Raw genomic sequence first — 16,890 nt, 5'->3', positions numbered from 1 at the left:
AGTACCCCTGTGGCTGTTCCCCGCAATAATAAGTACACTGATTTGGACTGTTGGAGGGTCAACTTACCACCTGCAACAACTGGGTCTCTAGCACCAAGTCTGGCTCTGCGGCTCAGAAGGGAAGGTGGTAGGAGGAGTGCAGAAGTGATAATGGATTCCAGAAGGAATTCAGATTCCAGCAGACAGGAGATATGTGGACGTGAGAGACACCTGGGTGGTATGTTGCCTTCTAGCTGCCAGGGTCCACGACGTCTCAGATCAGATCCACAGCATTCTAATGGGGAGGATGAGCAGCCAGAATTCATTGTACATATTGTTACCAATGGCATAGGTAGGAAAAAGGAAGAGAGAATATAGGGAGTTAGGTAAAAAGGTGAAAAGCAGGATCTCCAGGGTAGTACTCTGGATTGCTGCTTACGCCATGCACCACTGATGGTAAGAATAGGATGATGTCCAAAGGTAATACGAACAGCCAAGGAGGGCCAAACTGGTTGTTTTTTACATTGCAAAGGACTCATTTTTATATCAGTTTTCACCTTAACTATTATATATATATATATTATAAATAAAAAGAGCAATAAAACAAAGAGAAGTTGGGTTGAGGTCACTCGAGCCTGCATAACCATTCAGAATGATTCAAGATTACTTAATGTCACTTCCAAAACACAAGTGTAAAGGAAAATGGTTGAACAAGTTAGGTCATTATTCTTTGGAGCGTAGAAGGTTGAGGGGGAACTTCATAGAGGTATTTAAAATTATGAGGGCGATAGATAAGAGTTGACATTGATAGGCTTTTTCCATTGAGAGTAGGGGAGATTCAAACAAGAGGATATGAGTTGAGAGTTAAGGGGGAAAAGTTTATGGGTAACAGGAGGGGGAACTTCTTTACTCAGAGAGTGGTGTGTGGAACAAGCTTCCGGTGGAAGTGGTAGAGGCAGATTCGATTTTGTCATTTTTTTTAAAATTGGATAGGTATCTGGACAGGAAAGGAATGGAGGGTTATGGGCTGAGTGCAGGTAGGTAGGACTAGGTGAGAGTAAGCGTTCGGCACGGACTAGAAGGGCTAAGATGGCCTGTTCCCATGCTGTAATTGTTATATGGAGAATGAAATAATTGTTACTCTCAATCAGAACAAAAAAACAGTAAGAACACAATACTTTAAAAGCACTATAAAATATATAAAGTTTAAAGTAAATTTATTATCAAATTACATGTTTCAATCCTAGAATATTTTCCTCATCAGCAATCACAATAAATATAGCAAGTTTCCACGAGCAATATACTCAATGTCCACAGCCATTATCTCTGTGTCAACAGACAACATACTTTTTTTCTCTGCCCACTTCCAAATGTTGGTTCTCTGTCATTTGTTGCCACACCCTTACTCTGATTTCCTGATATTGCTATATACTCTTACCTCTACCCCATCCAGAGCCAAAATTCTGCCCTGTGCTGACCTGTCTCTGCTCCATTGAACATTCAATGAGGGTCTGGGCCTATAGATGCCGTTTGGCCTGCTGAGTTCCTCCAGAGTTTTGTGTGTGTTACTGGTTCACCTTTCTGCTTTCCGACTGCAACAACCCACCTGTGTGAGACACGGCCCTTTGGAAGCAATGAAAATGACCCATAACGTTGAAATGATCAGGGAATAAGGAGGTTAACAAGCAATGTCATTCTTCCTCAGCCCAGAGCCTTGACCGACAAAGAACATATCAGCTTGTCTTGTCAGCCTGCAGAAAATTCAAGCCACAGTGTAACTATTTGGGATCCGGCAAAACAGGGAGAGTGAGAGGTGAGCATCAGGGATGGATTTTAAAGGATTTCTGTGGAACAGAGACTCTGGTAGGGTCCAGTGGGGCTGAGTTGTCTCCCTACTGTACACAGGGTGTGATGGAGATTCACTAAGTAGCTGAGACCGAGTTTAAAATAGAACGGATTTATTTGTCACAGATACAGAATATTAAACTCCAGATCATCAGCGGAAGAAACTCCTCCCTTGCACAGGGACCCAGGTGTAGAACTGGGTGTGATGAGCAGCAGCAATAATTAAGAATTCAAAACCAAGTCACTTTTGAACTTGCACCTGGATTCAGCAACTGTGATGGTCAGAATGCAACTTATTTAAACAGTTTCCCCAGTGTGAACTCGGTAGTGTGTCAAAAGGTTGGACGACTGAGTGAATGCCTTCCCGCATTCAGAGCAGGTGAACGGCTTCTCCCCAGTGTGAACTCGCTGATGTAGCTTCAATTGAGATGACTGAGTGAATGCCTTTCCACAATCTGAGCAGATGAACGGTCTCTCCCCTGTGTGAACTGACCGGTGTGTCTGCAGGTTGGATGAGTGAGTGAATCCCTTCCCACACACAGAACAGATGAACGGCCTCTCTCCTGTGTGAACGCGCTGGTGTGCCTGTAAGTGAGATGACTGGGTGAAACCCTTCCCACACTCTGAGCAGGTGAACGGCTTCTCCCCAGTGTGAATTCGCTGGTGTGTCTGCAGGTTGGATGAGTGAGTGAATCCTTTCCCACACACAGAACAGGTGAATGGCCTCTCTCCAGTGTGAACTCGCTGGTGTAACTTCAGTTGAGATGACTGAGGAAATCGCTTCCCACAATCTAAGCAGATGAACGGTCTCTCCCTAGTGTGAACTGACTGGTGTATCTGTAGGTTGGATGAGTGAGTGAATCCCTTCCCACACACAGGACAGATAAATGGCCTCTCCCCTGTGTGAACTCGATAGTGTGTCACAAGGTGGGATGACCGAGTGAATCCCTTCCCACAGTCTGAGCAAGTGAACAGACTTTCCCCAGTGTGAACTCGCTGATGTTCCTTCAGGTGAGATGAATGAGTGAATCCCTTTCCACAATCTAAGCAGGTGAATGGTCTCTCCCCTGTGTGTACTGACAGGTGTGCCAATAAGTGAGATGATCGAGTGAATCCCTTCCCACACTCTGAGCATGTGAACGGTCTCTCCCCTGTGTGAACTGACAAATGTGTTTGTAGGTGGGATGAGTGAGTGTATCCCTTTCCACACACAGAACAGGTGAAAGGCCGCTCTCCCGTGTGAACGCGCTGGTGTGTCTGTAGGTGAGATGACTGAGTGAATCCCTTTCCACACTCTGAGCAGGTGAACGGCCTCTCCCCTGTGTGAACTCGTTGATGTACCTTCAGTTGAGATGACCGAGGAAATCCCTTCCCACAGTCCGCGCAGGTGAACGGCATTTCCCCAGCATGAACTCGCTGATGTTCCTTCAGCTGAGATGACTGACTGAATCCCTTTCAGCAGGTGAACAGCCTCTCCCCAGTGTCAATTGACTGATGTGCCTGTAGGTGGGAGACTGAGTGAATCCCTTCCCACAATCTGAGCAAATATATGCCCTCTCCTCAGCATGAACTGACTGGTGTGCCAGTAGATCAGATGACCGAATTAATCTGTTTCCACACACGTAACAACTGAACAGTCTCTGTCGCCTGAGTGAACTCACTGGTGTTTCTGCAGGTCACCAGAGTGAATGAATCTCTTCTCACACATGGAACAGTGAACGGCCTCTCACTGGTGTGAACTAACTGATGTATTTTAATTTGGATGACAGAATGAACCACTTACTGCAGATTGAACAGGTGAACCATCTCAAGTGGTCTAAATCCCACACTCAGAGTAAGTGAACGGCCTCTCCCCACTGTGAACTCTCTGATATGCCTGCGGGTCGACAGAGTGAGTGAATCCCTTCCCACACTGAGAGCAGGTGAACAATATCTCTCTGCTATCAATTCATCAAGTCAAATATCAGATGTAGTGAATTTCTTGCATAATCAATGCAGTGATCTCCAGTGAATAAATGCTGGCATGTTCTCAGCACCCACGCTCCAGTGGATTTCACTGAGTTACAACAGAAGTCTTCAATTCAGACACAAAGCACGTTTCCAGCTGGGATGAGATACTTCATCTCCAAGGATCATTAGTGTCACAAAGTAAATATCTGGTCACTCCTTAAATATCTGGACAGAGAGAGTAAAAGTGACATGTTATCACGTTTGAGATTTCCCATACTCAAATTCTTTGCTGTTTTTAACCTGTAAAAAGATTTACAAAAGACATCAGTGAGTGAAGGACATTTCACATGAGATCATTTTGACCTCGATGGTGAGCTCTGACATTACTGCACACAGTTATAGCGAGAATCAAGCCAAGTTGGACTTCTAACTGGGCACAGAACAGGCATCCGGACTGACCATAAGATATAGGAGCAGAAGTAGGCCATTCGGCCCATCGAGACTGCCCACTATTCAATCATGGGCTGATCCAATTCTCCCAGTCATCCCCACTCCCCTGCTGTCACCCCATACCCTTTGATGCCCTGATTGATCAAGAATCTATCTATCGCTGCCTTAAATACACCCAATAACTTGACCACGAAATGCTGACGGTTGTTCTGTTTGTATCAGAATGGGCCATTCGGCCCAGCTTCTCTCTCTCTATTATGTCAAGTTCTGGTCATGTCCCACAGCACTATAAAGAGCTCATGGCATTACATAGCAGCTCCTGGAGACTTCTCATTACGCTGCCCACCCCCTCTCCCCAGGTGATTCACCGTGCTGGTCTCAACAATGGCAATTCATATAAAGGGAAGGGCAGTCATCTTTCTCATTTCAGTGTGGCACTTTGTGATGTGAAAGCTGCTGGTCACTTGTTACCCAGGACTAAGGTGGCTGGCACCATTGAGTACCCAGACAGAATGGAATAAAATATGTTCTCACGAGTAGAAGGTTCAGAACAAGAGGAGATAGAACAAAGATTATTTTCTCAAGAACTAAAGCTAATGTAAAGATTTTGTTCATCTTCATGTAGCACTAATTTACACTTCCATCAACTGCAATGTAGACTCTTCATCAAAGATTAACTCAAAACTATATCTTAGTTCCTTGGATTTAGATAGTGTCGGGATTTTACCTTTGGATTTAGGCAATATCTGTTTTCATTTCCTTCGCCCGCGCTTCCAAACACACCCTACGGACTGGCGGGGAAAGCGCTAAAGTGCCACCCATGACTCCCCCAATAAACTGAAGATCTCACGAATCCGTCTGTCTGAAACGTTCCGCGCGACACCCATACGGCTCTGAGTGAGGCCAACACCTTCGATCATCAGCACAGAACTCCCCGCGGCCCGGGTACGGATAATGGGACTGAGAGGAAGGGAAAGGACCAGGACCTGGTCCGTTCTGGGATGCGGGCCGCAGTGTGTCCGAAACTAAGAGCAATGACGCCGGTGCAGATGAACCCCCTCCTAAAACCCTACTCGTACCTGCTGCACACCCTCCGGGGCCTTTTGTTCACTGGGCGCATGCGTTCTTTCGGGAACTGCCTGCATCCCCGACGTCTGCGCATTTGGTGCTAGGCCACATATAGCTAATTCCGATCCGCTGAGGTTTCTGGGTATTTAAAGTGCCATTAAGAATGTTTGCATGACCAGGCTCCACGCCACGTGCCTCAAAAGCATTTAATTTTTTTTAAGAAATCTCAGAAGCTACTTTAACGTAGCAAGCTCCCACAAACAATATACTCAGTATCAACAGTATGTCAAGTGTCAAAGTACAATTGTCTTACAAAGTGTTTCTGCAGATGCTAGAAAAATAGAGCAACACACACACACACACACACACACACACACACACAAAATGCTGTGTGAACTCAGTAGGTCTTGCAGCATATAAGCAGAGGAATAAACACTGTAGGCATGGTGAAGGGTCTTGTCCGAAACATCAACAACATACTTCAGTTAATCAGTTTCCAAATGGTGCTGATCTTTCACTTGTTACCACATCTTTCTGGCCTGAGTCCTTCCTCCTTGTAAACTCCAGCCCCCATTACTTTCTAGAGCCCCAAAGCATTAACTTGTTCTGGCCCCTCTTTTGTTTTTGACCCTGCTCCATTGAAGATTTACCCATCATTCTGCTGTCATGCTTTCAAGGAGAACTGTGTATTGCAACAATCCAACCGTGTGTGGCACAGCCCTTCAAAATCAGTGAAAATGACCCAAAATATTGAAAAGAGCAGGGAAGAAGGAGTTTAGCCATTCATGGCATTCTTCCTTGGGCCAGAGGCTGAGGAATGATGAATATTTGGGACAAACCCTGCATGGCTGATCTTGGATCCCACTCAATCCCATACATCTGCCTTACCTTTGATGCCCTGACCAATCAGGAAACTATCAAATTTCACTTTAAATATACCCACGGTCTTGGCCTCCACAGCTGTACATGGCAGCACATTCCACAGATTCACCACTGTGGCTAAAAATGAAAATCCTCTTTACTCCTGTTTTCTAAAGTGCTGGCGAACTGACAAACACAGCAGAACTGACATGCTGTTGTGTTTGAGATTCCCACACACAAATCCTTTGCCTTTTCTACTCTGTAAAAAGTTTACAAAGGATGCCAATGGGTGAAGGACAACATTTTTGCAGGTATAATTAGAGTCTCTGTGGACACCTCTTATATCACACTGTTACAGCGAGGCACTCCACAATTTGGAGAAACAACATCTCATCTTCTAAATGGACACAGTTCAGGCATCTGGGCACAATATCAAACTCCTATCTTCCCCTCTGCATCAGGAAGGGTAATTTCTGCCTTTCATCAGTCTCAGTTTGTCTCTCTCTCTCTATTACGAGAGGTTCACATTCTGGATATGTCCCACAGACTTACTAAAAGCACATGCTATTTACATTGCTGCCTCTGGAGACTTTCTGATGATTGTGACCCTCCTGGAATTTGACAGTGGTAAACTCATTGTGGATTCACAGTCTGTTGCACTTTGGTGGCATGAATGCTACTGGTCACTTGTTACCCATTATTATGTACTGGGAATAGAACAAAAACATGGTCTCATAGCAGAAGGCCAGAACCAGAGGAAATTAAACAAAGAGGATTTTCTAAATGAACAAAGACAATACAATGATGTTGCTTTTTTTTCTTGTTTTATACATTTTTTACATAACTACAAATTAAAAAACCCCAGATCAAAATGAGGAACATTAATACAGTGCAAAATTAAGCATACAATGACAATATGATACAAAGAAAGAGAATCTTAAAAATGCACCCAAATTGAAGACAAGCTTTTTTTTTCTTTGCAGCAGTAAGTACATTTAAATTCACTGTGAGGTAGACTGAGTACTGTTTAGCTTCAGTTTCAATTATGTTCATAATCTACCAAACTTTTCATATCAGATCATTCTAGAGGTTCCATCATAAATCAATTTTCACCCTCTGATTCAAAAGGCAAATATAGATACTTCACTTCAGAATCAGAATCTGGTTTAACATCACACACACAAGATGCTGGAAGGACTCAGCAGGCCAGGCAGCATCTACAGAAAAGAGTAAACAGTCGACATTTCCAGTCGAGACCCTTCATGAGTCCTGATGAAGGGTCTCAGCCCAAACAGCTGACTGTTTACTCTTTTCCTTGGATGCTGCCTGGCCTGCTGAGCTCCTCCAGCATGTTGTGTATGTTGCTTTGAAGTTCCAGCATCTGCAGATTTTCCTCGTGGCTGGGTTTACATCACTTACTTCTACATCCTGAGATTTGTTTCTGTGAGGCAGGGAAGAAACTGTTCATAAATTGTGAGTATGTGTCTTCAGGCTCCTGTACCTCCTCCTCAGTTACAGTAACAAGATGTGTTGGATGGGTGGGGTGCTTAGTGATGGTTTAAAAGGCTCCTTGGAAGTTTTTCAAGCGAGGTTAACTCAGAAGATAACTTTTGGCCAAAATTGAAAATTTTTGCATTTAGAAAGCTGGAGTTCAGCAGTGTCTGAGGGGTGAAGGAGAAGGATTTTGGCATAGTGATCCTCAGAAGATCAGGCAATGAGTGTGAAAATGTGTGGTGTGTTCCTGCCCATTGCTGGTGAAACTGCAGTTGAAGTTTTGTTCAACCTGCTCTAGAGAAGATGTAATTAAACAGGCAAGGAATTTACTCCTTGGCTAAGACAACCTCTCTCTCTATAACTAAGGATCTCCAGTCATGGCAACATCGTCAGAAATATTTTCTGCATTCTTTCCTGTTAAAATATATTTGTTGTGGAACAGGGTGAACAACACTGTACACAGTGCTCCAAGTTAAGCTTCAAACAACTTTAAGTGCATTTGTCCTGGGGAGAGGCAAAAAAGAAGTCCCAGGAGGGACAATAGACAATAGGTGCAGAAGTAGACCATTCAGCCCCTCGAGTCTGCACCACCATTCTGAGATCATGGCTGATCATTCACTATCAATACCCAGTCCCTGCCTTGTCCCCATATCCCTTGATTCCCCTATCCATCAGATATCTATCTAGCTCCTTCTTGAAAGCATCCAGAGAATTGGCCTCCACCGTCTTCCGAGGCAGTGCATTCCACACCTCCACAACTCTCTGGGAGAAGAAGCTCTTCCTCAACTCTGTTTTAAATAACTGACCTCTTATTCTCAATCCATGCCCTCTGGTACTGGACTCTCCCAACATCTGGAACATATTTCCTGCCTCAATCCTATCAAATCCTTTTCTTATCTTAAACGTTTCAATCAGATCCCCTCTCAATCTCCTCAATTCCAGCGTGTACAAGCCCAATCTCTCCAATCTCTCTGCGTAAGACAGCCCTGCCATCCCAGGAATCAACCTAGTGAATCTACGCTGCACTTCTTCAATTGCCAGAATGTCCTTCCTTAAACCTGGAGACCAAAACTGTACACAATATTCCAGGTGTGGTCTCACCAGGACCCTGTACAAATGCAAAAGGACATCCTTGCTCTTGTACTCAATTCCCCTTGTAATAAAGGCCAACATTCCATTTGCCCTCTTCACTGCCTGTTGCACTTGCTCATTCACCTTCATTGACTGATGAACTAGGACTCCTAGGTCTCTTTGCATTTCTCCCTTACCTAACTCTACACCGTTCAGACAATACTCTGCCCTCTTGTTCCTGCTTCCAAAGTGGGTAACTTCACATTTATTCACATTGAATGACATCTGCCAAGTATCTGTCCACTCACCCAGCCTATCCAAGTCTCCCTGTATTCTCCTAACGTCCTCTTCGCATGTCACACTGCCACCCAGTTTAGTATCGTCAGCAAACTTGCTGATATAGTTTTCAATGCCCTCATCTAAATTGTTGACATAAATCGTAAAGAGCTGTGGTCCCAATACAGAGCCCTGTGGTACCCCACTAGTCTCCTCCAGCCAGTCCGAGAAACACCCATTCACTGCTACCCTTTGCTTTCTATCTGCCAACCAGTTTTCTACCCATGTTGAAACCCTGCCCCCAATGCCATGAGCTCTGATTTTACTCACCAATCTCCTATGTGGCACCTTATCGAATGCCTTCTAAAATCTAGGTACACTACATTCACTGGCTTACCCTCGTCTAACATCCTTGTTACACCCTCAAAAAACTCCAACAGATTAGTCAAGCATGATTTGCCCTTGGTAAATCCATGCTGGCTCGGCCTAATCCTATTACTGCCATCAAGATATGCCACTATTTCGTCCTTAATAATGGACTCAAGCATCTTCCCCACGACTGACGTTAGGCTAACAGGGCGATAGTTCTCCGTTTTCTCCTTCCCTCCCTTCTTGAAAAGTGGGATAACATTAGCCACTCTCCAATCTTCAGGAACTGATCCTGAATCTAAGGAACATTGGAAAATGATTACCAATGCATCCGCAATTTCCTGAGCCACCTCTTTTAGAAACCTCGGATGCAGACCATCTGGACCCGGGGGATTTATTAGCCTTCAGTCCTATCAGTCTACTCATCACAGTTTCTTTCCTAATGTCAATCTGTTTCAATTCCTCTGATATCTTATGACCCTGGCCCATCCATACATCTGGGAGATTGCTTGTGTCCTCCCTGGTGAAGACAGATCTAAAGTATGCATTAAATTCTGTTGCCATTTCCCTGTTTCCCATAACAATTTCTCCCAATTCATTCTTCAAGGGGCCAACATTGTTCTTAACTATCTTCTTTCTCTTCACATAGCTAAAAAAGCTTTTGCTATCCCCTTTTATATTCCTGGCTAGACTGAGCTCATACCTGATTTTTTCTCTCCGTATTGCTTTTTTAGTTAAGATCTGCTGTTCCTTAAAACTTTCCCAATCATCTGTATTCCCACTCATCTTAGCCCTGTCATACTTCTTTTTCTTTAATGCTATACAATCTCTGACTTCCTTTGTCAACCACTGTGGCCCCTTCCCCCTCATTGAATCCTTCCTTCTCATTGGAATGAACTGCTTTTGCATCTTTTGCATTATCCCCAAGAATATCTGCCACTGCTGATCCACTGTCTTTCCTGCCAGGGCATCCGCCCATTTAACTTTGGCCAGCTCTTCCCTCATGGCTCTGTAGTCTCCTTTATTTAATTGCAACACTGACACCTCTGATCTGCCCTTATCCCTCTCAAATTATAGATAAAAACTTATCATGTTATGATCACTACTTCCTAATGGCTCCTTTACTTCAAGATCACTTATCAATTCCTGTTCATTTCACATCACCAAGTCCAAAATAGCCTCATTCCTGGTTGGCTCAAGCACAAGCTGTTCCAAAAATACATCCCTTAGACACTCCACAAACTCCCTATCCTGGGGTCCAGCACCTACCTGATTCTCCCAGTTCACCTGCATGTTGAAATCTCTCATAACAACTGCATTACCTTTAGCACATGCCAATGTTAACTCCCTAATCAACTTGTACCCAATATCCACGCTACTGTTTGGGGGCCTGTACACAACACCCATTAGGGTCTTTTTACCCTTACTGTTCCTCAGCTCAATCCACACAGACTCTACTTCCCCTGTTCCTAAGTCACCCCTTGCTAAGGACTGAATCTCATTCCTTACCAACAGGGCCACCCCACCCCCTCTTCCCATATTTCTGTCTCTACGATAGCACGTATATCCTGGTACACTCAATTCCCAGGCCTGATCCCCTTGCAGCCATGTCTCCATTATCCCAACAATATCGTAGTTCCCCATTTTCATCTGAGCTTCAAGCTCATCTGTCTTATTTCTGACACTACGCGCATTCATGTATAGAATTCTTAGCCCATTCCTACTCTCTTTGCTTAAAACACTGTCTATTGTACCTAACCCAGCTCCTTGAACTTCCATCGGGCTAATTGCACCTTGAATTTTGATGACCTTCTCAAGATCACCCAAACCTTCTACACATTTAACCCCATGCTCCTTCTGACCAACCCTCTTTACATGTAACTTTTCCAACACATGTTCTGTCTCACCTTTCTCCTTTACACAATTAATATTTGGGAAACGTGTATTCCCCACCTGTCCCTTATCCTTCATTATGTCATCTTCTCTCGTATTCTGGATCCCTGCCCCCTGCACATCTAGTTTAAACCCCCCCCCCCACCACCGAGCAGCACTGGCAAACATTCCTGCAAGAATGTTAGTACCCCTCCAGTTCAGATGTAGACCATCCCTTCGAAACAGATCCCAACGTCCCTGGAACAAAGACCAATTATCCAAAAACCTGAACCCTTCCTTCCTGCTCCATGCTCTCAGCCTCGTATTAATGTGCATAATCATTCTATTCTTCGCCTCACTCCCACATGGCACAGGTAGCAATCCCGAGATTGTCACCCTGGAGGTCCTGCCTTTCAGCTTCACTCCAAACTCCCTGAACTCTCTAAGCAGGACCCCCTCACTCACCTTACCTACATTGTTGGTCCCTACATGGACCACTACATCTGGGTTTATGCCCTCGTTCTCAAGAATAGCCTGCACCCGATCTGAGATGTCCCGTACCCTGGCACCAGGGAGGCAACATACCATCCGAGACTCCCGATCTACCCCACAAAATCTCCTATCTGCCCCCCTGACTATAGAATCCCCTAAAACTATCACTCTCTTCTCTTCCCCTTCTCCCCTTCCTAGTTGAGGGTTCAACCTCTGTGTCAGAGGCAGGACCACTACAACTCATTCCTGGTAGGTCATCCCCATCAACAGTATCCAGTACGGTATACTTACTGTTAGTGGGAATGGCCGCAGGGGTGCTCTGCTCTCTCTGCCTGCTCCCCCTGCCTCTCTGGACCGTCACCCATCTGCTTACTTCTTGGATTTTTGGTGTGACTACCTCCTGATAACTCCTATCTATCTCTGCCTCTGCCTCCCGAATGATCCATAGTTCATCCAGCTCCCGCTCCAACTCCCTAACTCGGGCTGATAGGAGCTGCAGCTGGACGCACCTTTTGCAGGTGTGGTCATCAGGGACAACCGTGTTGACCCTGACTTCCCACATACTGCATATGGAGCACACCACTGCTCTGACTGTCTCCCCCATACCTGAACTGGATTGAAAGAATAAGTCTAAAAAGCACCTAGCGACCTTACCTTCTTCCCCTCAGCGAGCAATCACACAGGCTTACCGAAGTCCCCTTACGCCGAAGCCCACTTAGCCAAAGCCCAGGACTCTGCTTCCACAGACTCTGCTGCCCGCTCTGAAAAGAAGTCCTGCCTTTTAAAGTGCGCACTCGACGCTGACGTCACTCGCACCTGCGCAGTTCCCCCTCCTCCACAGGTATTGACCAGGGAGGAGGTAAAGGAGAACACTGGTGTTCAGGGGTAGGGGAAGCCCTGATGGTGGGAGGAGAAAGTGGCAGCCCCGGGCTGAGGGGAAGGATGAGGGCATCTCATATATGGAGAGGGTGTAGAAGAGGATATCATGAACCTCCTTTGAACTCTCTCCAGTTTCAGCACATCCTATCTAAGGGGTCTAAAACTGTTCACCGTACTCCAAGTGAGGCTTCACCAGTGCTTTATAAAGTATCAACATTACATGCTTGCTTTTTTACTCTAGTCCTCTTGAAATTAATGCTAACATTGAATTTGCCTTTCTCGCCACAGAATAAAACCCATAAATTAACCTTGAGGGAATCCTGCACAAGGACTGCCAAGTCTCCTTGTGCTTCAGATTTTTGTATTTTCTCTCCATTTAGACAATTGTCAACCCTTTCATTTATTCTACCAAAGTGTATGACCATACACTTCCCAACACTGTATTCCATCTGCCACTTCTTTGTCCATTTTCCTAATTTGTCTAAGTCCTTTTGTAGTCTCTCTACTTCCTCCAAACTACCTACCCCTCCACCTATCTTCATATCATCTCCAAACTTTGCAACAAAGCCATCAATTTCATCATCCAAATCATTGACATATAATGTAAAAAACAAAACTGGTCCAAAAACAGACCCCTGGGGAATACCACTAGTCAATGCCAGTCAACCAGAAAAGGCTCCCTTTGTTCTCAACGTTTGTCTCCTGCTAATCAGTTACTGCTTTATCCATACTAGAACTTTCCTGTAATACCATGGGCTCATAGTTTGTTAAGCAGCCTCATGTGTGGCACCTTGTCAAAGACCTTCTGAAAATCTAAGTAAATAACATCAGCCAATTCTCCTTTGTCTATCCTGCTTGTTATTTCTTCAAAGAATTGCAACAGATTTGTCAGACAAGATTTTCCCTTGAGGAAACCCTGCTGACTATGGCCTATTTTATCATATGCCTCCAAGTACTCAAAACCACAGCCTGAACAATTGACTGCACCATCTTCCGAACCACTGAGGTCAGACTAACTGGCCTGTAACTTCCTTCCTTTTGCCTCTCTCCCTTCTTGAAGAGTGGAGTGACATTTGCAATTTTCCAGTCTTCAGGAATCACTCCAGAACCTATTGATTCTTGAAAGATCATTACCAAATACCCCACAATCACTTCAGCCACTCTTTCAGAACCTTGGGGGGTACAGCATCTGGTGCAGGTTACTTATGTATCTTCAGACCGTTCAGTTTCCGAAAAGCCTTCTCCTGAGTTCTCCTGAATAATGGTAACTTTACACACTTCATGACCCTTGACACCTGGAACTTCCACCACATTGTGAGTGTCTTCCACTGTGAAGACTGATGTGAAATATTTATTCAATTTTTCTGCCATTTCCTTGTCCTCCATTACTACCTCTCCAGCCACATTTACTAGCAGTCTCCCACTATCACCTCTCTTTTACACTTTATTTATCTTAAGTAATCATTAATCTTATTGGCTAGCTTACTTTCATATTCCATCTTTACCTTCCTGATTACATTTTAGTTGCCTTCTGTTGGTATTTAAAAGTTTCCCAATCTCTAACTTCCCACTATTTTTTGCTCTATTATATGCCCTATCTTTGGCTTCAATGTTGGCTTTGATTTCTCTTGTTAGTCACGGATGTGTCATGTTGCCTTCAGAATACTTCTTTCTCTTTGGGAGGTATATATCCTGTGCCTTCTGAATTGCTTCCAGAAATTCCAGCCAATGCTAAGCTGCCGTCATCCTTGCCAGTGTTCTTTTATAATTAATTCTGGCCAAATCCTCTCTCCTGCCCCTGTAATTCCCTTTACTGTACTGCAATACTTATACATCTGACTTCAGCTTCTTTCTCAAATTTCAGAGTGAATTCTATCATATTATGATGACTTGTATCTAAGCGTTCTTTTATCTTAAGCTGTCTAATCAATTCCGGTTCATTGCATGACACCCATTCCAGAATGGCAGATCCCCTAGTGAGCTCAACCACAAGCTGCTCTAAACAGCCATTTCGTAGGCACTGTAGAAACTTCCCGTCTTGGAATCCAGCACCGACCGATTTTCCCGATCTATCTGCATACTGAATTCCTCCATGACTATTGTAACATTGCCCTTTCAGCATGCAATGTCTATCTCCTGCAGTAATTTATAGACATCATCCTCATTACTGTTTGGGGATCTATATACAACTCCCATTAGGGTGTAATATCATGGTGTATATGTTGATACCAATGCCCCAGGAGTCCATCAAAGCACTATATCTCTTCTTTGGATGTGAGGGTGGTAGTATTCAAAATCTTAAGCTTAACTTTTTCAGGTATCCCCATTGTCCAGAATGCCATTGTATTCTTAGGAATAGAACATTCTGACTGGGACCACCCTCACTTCCCCATTCATTCAATGCCTGCTGCATTGCCTCCTAAGAGGGCCCCTATGACAGCACCTCATCTACACAGTGAGACATGGAGACTCAAGGATCTAATTGTGAATCCCAAGCTATCACGCCATGCCACAACATACATACTTCAGAGGAGGCAGCAGAAGTTGTACTGCCGACCTTACCATGTAAAAGCAAACTGATCCGGCCATTCTAGACTGTGGGAACTGCGGAAAAAGGCTTTGGCCGAATCCACTACTACATACCAGTGCCTCCCCTCTCTACTCCCTAGGTCCTCAATAATGTCACCATGTTTGGACCAGCGCTTGTGAGAGGTGGTGTGTGTTTGTTCAACTGCTGGTATTTGACAGCCATGAGCCAAGTGTCCTCTCCATTCTGCACCAGCTACACTGAGCCACTGCAGGATAAATGACTCACTCACGTAACAGGGCTTTTACCATCTCCCCGATCTCTTTGGTGCTTTCCACAACCCGGTACTGTTTGGAGATGACTACCTTTAAGGGGAGTAGAATCACCAAAGGCTCCCACTTTGCCAATCCCACCAGCACCTTTGCCTGGACTACCTCAAAGGAATAATGACCCTTACTTGTCTTCAGCAATCTACCCCTCAGCACATTCATACCCAGAATACATTCAGGTGCCTCCACAAAGACTGTCATGGGTCCTGGTGATCTTGTTTCGAGGGCCACCTGCAGAGTAACCGTCCGGATAGGAAGAAGGGAGCCTCCCAAGCCCTTTAAGGTAACCAAGGGACCCTACCAAATGTGAGGATTACCTGGAGTAATTGTATGCTCCATGCTGGTATCCAGCAATACCATCTACACTCCCCTTTTCCCAATGCACCGCAATAGGGATGCAAGGTCTTTGGTCCCCAGTGGGGAGAGGGCTGACAAGCATATCTGCCAGTATCCCTGACCACATCCCTACGGGAGTGGAACAGGAGGGTGCCGCTCATTAGTGGATGCCTACTGTCACTGGAGGTCAAGCATGGTCGCTTGTAACGATTCCAGTGTGGCACAATATAGGGAATCCTGATCTCATTATGAGGAAACCGGTGAGAGATCAGGCGATCTTCTATCTGAGGAGAGGTTAGAGGATGAAAACCCTCTTTTGGCTTTAATCTCGTCAACAGCCAAAGTTAATCTGATTTTTTTCTGTCAACCAGTTTCCAAATGTTGCTACTCTGTCTTTCATTGCCACATCCTTACTCTGTTTCCTGCTCCTCATCATATTTTCTTACCTCTACCACTGTCCAGAGCTCCAAACTCTGACCCATCTTGTTTCCCACCCTGCTCCTTTGCAAATCCAATTACTGGTTCTCCTTTCAGAATTTAGAGGATGGTGGTGTATAGTAACAACATAGCTGTGTGAGACAGTCTTTTGGAAACTGAAAATAATCCATAACATTGTAATTAACCTGGAGATTAACTAACTACCAATGCCATTCTTCCAAGGCCCAGAGACTTGAGGGGACAAAGTACATGGTAGATATAACTGTAGTCAACTCGTCTTCTTCTTCTCTGCAGGAAATTCGAGGGAAACCTCTTCGCCCCACAGAGTGACGACTGTTTCGAACCTGGCACCACAGGGAGAGTGAGAGGTGAGCATCAGGGATGGATTTAAAAGGATTTCTGTGGAACAGAGACTCTGGTAGGGTCCAGTGGGGCTGAGTTGTCTCCCTACTGTACACAGGGTGTGATGGAGATTCACTGAGACCGAGTTTAAAATAGAATGGATTTATTTGTCACAGATACAGAATATTAAACTCCAGTCCATTAAAGGTTAACATCAGCGGAAGAAACTCCTCCCTTGCACAGGGACCCAGGTGTAGAACTGGGTGTGATGAGCAGCAGCAATAATAATAGAATTCAAAACCAAGTCACTTT

At 44.7% G+C, this 16,890-nt stretch overlaps 1 protein-coding gene across 1 annotated transcript in view; it reads right to left on the bottom strand.

Annotated features, from left to right (window-relative positions):
- Positions 1-1,920: 1,920 nt before the first annotated feature.
- The window catches only part of LOC132404301 (zinc finger protein 850-like), a 50,430-nt gene continuing 35,460 nt past the window's right edge, over positions 1,921-16,890 (bottom strand). Inside the window, exon 3 of the mRNA XM_059988474.1 lies at positions 1,921-3,264. Coding sequence (XP_059844457.1) covers positions 2,122-3,264 — 1,143 coding nt within the window. The 3' untranslated portion in view covers positions 1,921-2,121. The remainder of the gene's footprint in view (positions 3,265-16,890) is intronic.

The sequence above is a fragment of the Hypanus sabinus genome, chromosome 13 (genome assembly GCF_030144855.1).
Source record: "Hypanus sabinus isolate sHypSab1 chromosome 13, sHypSab1.hap1, whole genome shotgun sequence".
NCBI classification, from domain to species: domain Eukaryota; kingdom Metazoa; phylum Chordata; class Chondrichthyes; order Myliobatiformes; family Dasyatidae; genus Hypanus; species Hypanus sabinus.
The sequence above is the reverse complement of the archived record's forward strand: the minus strand, read 5'-3'. Positions and strand labels throughout refer to the sequence as shown.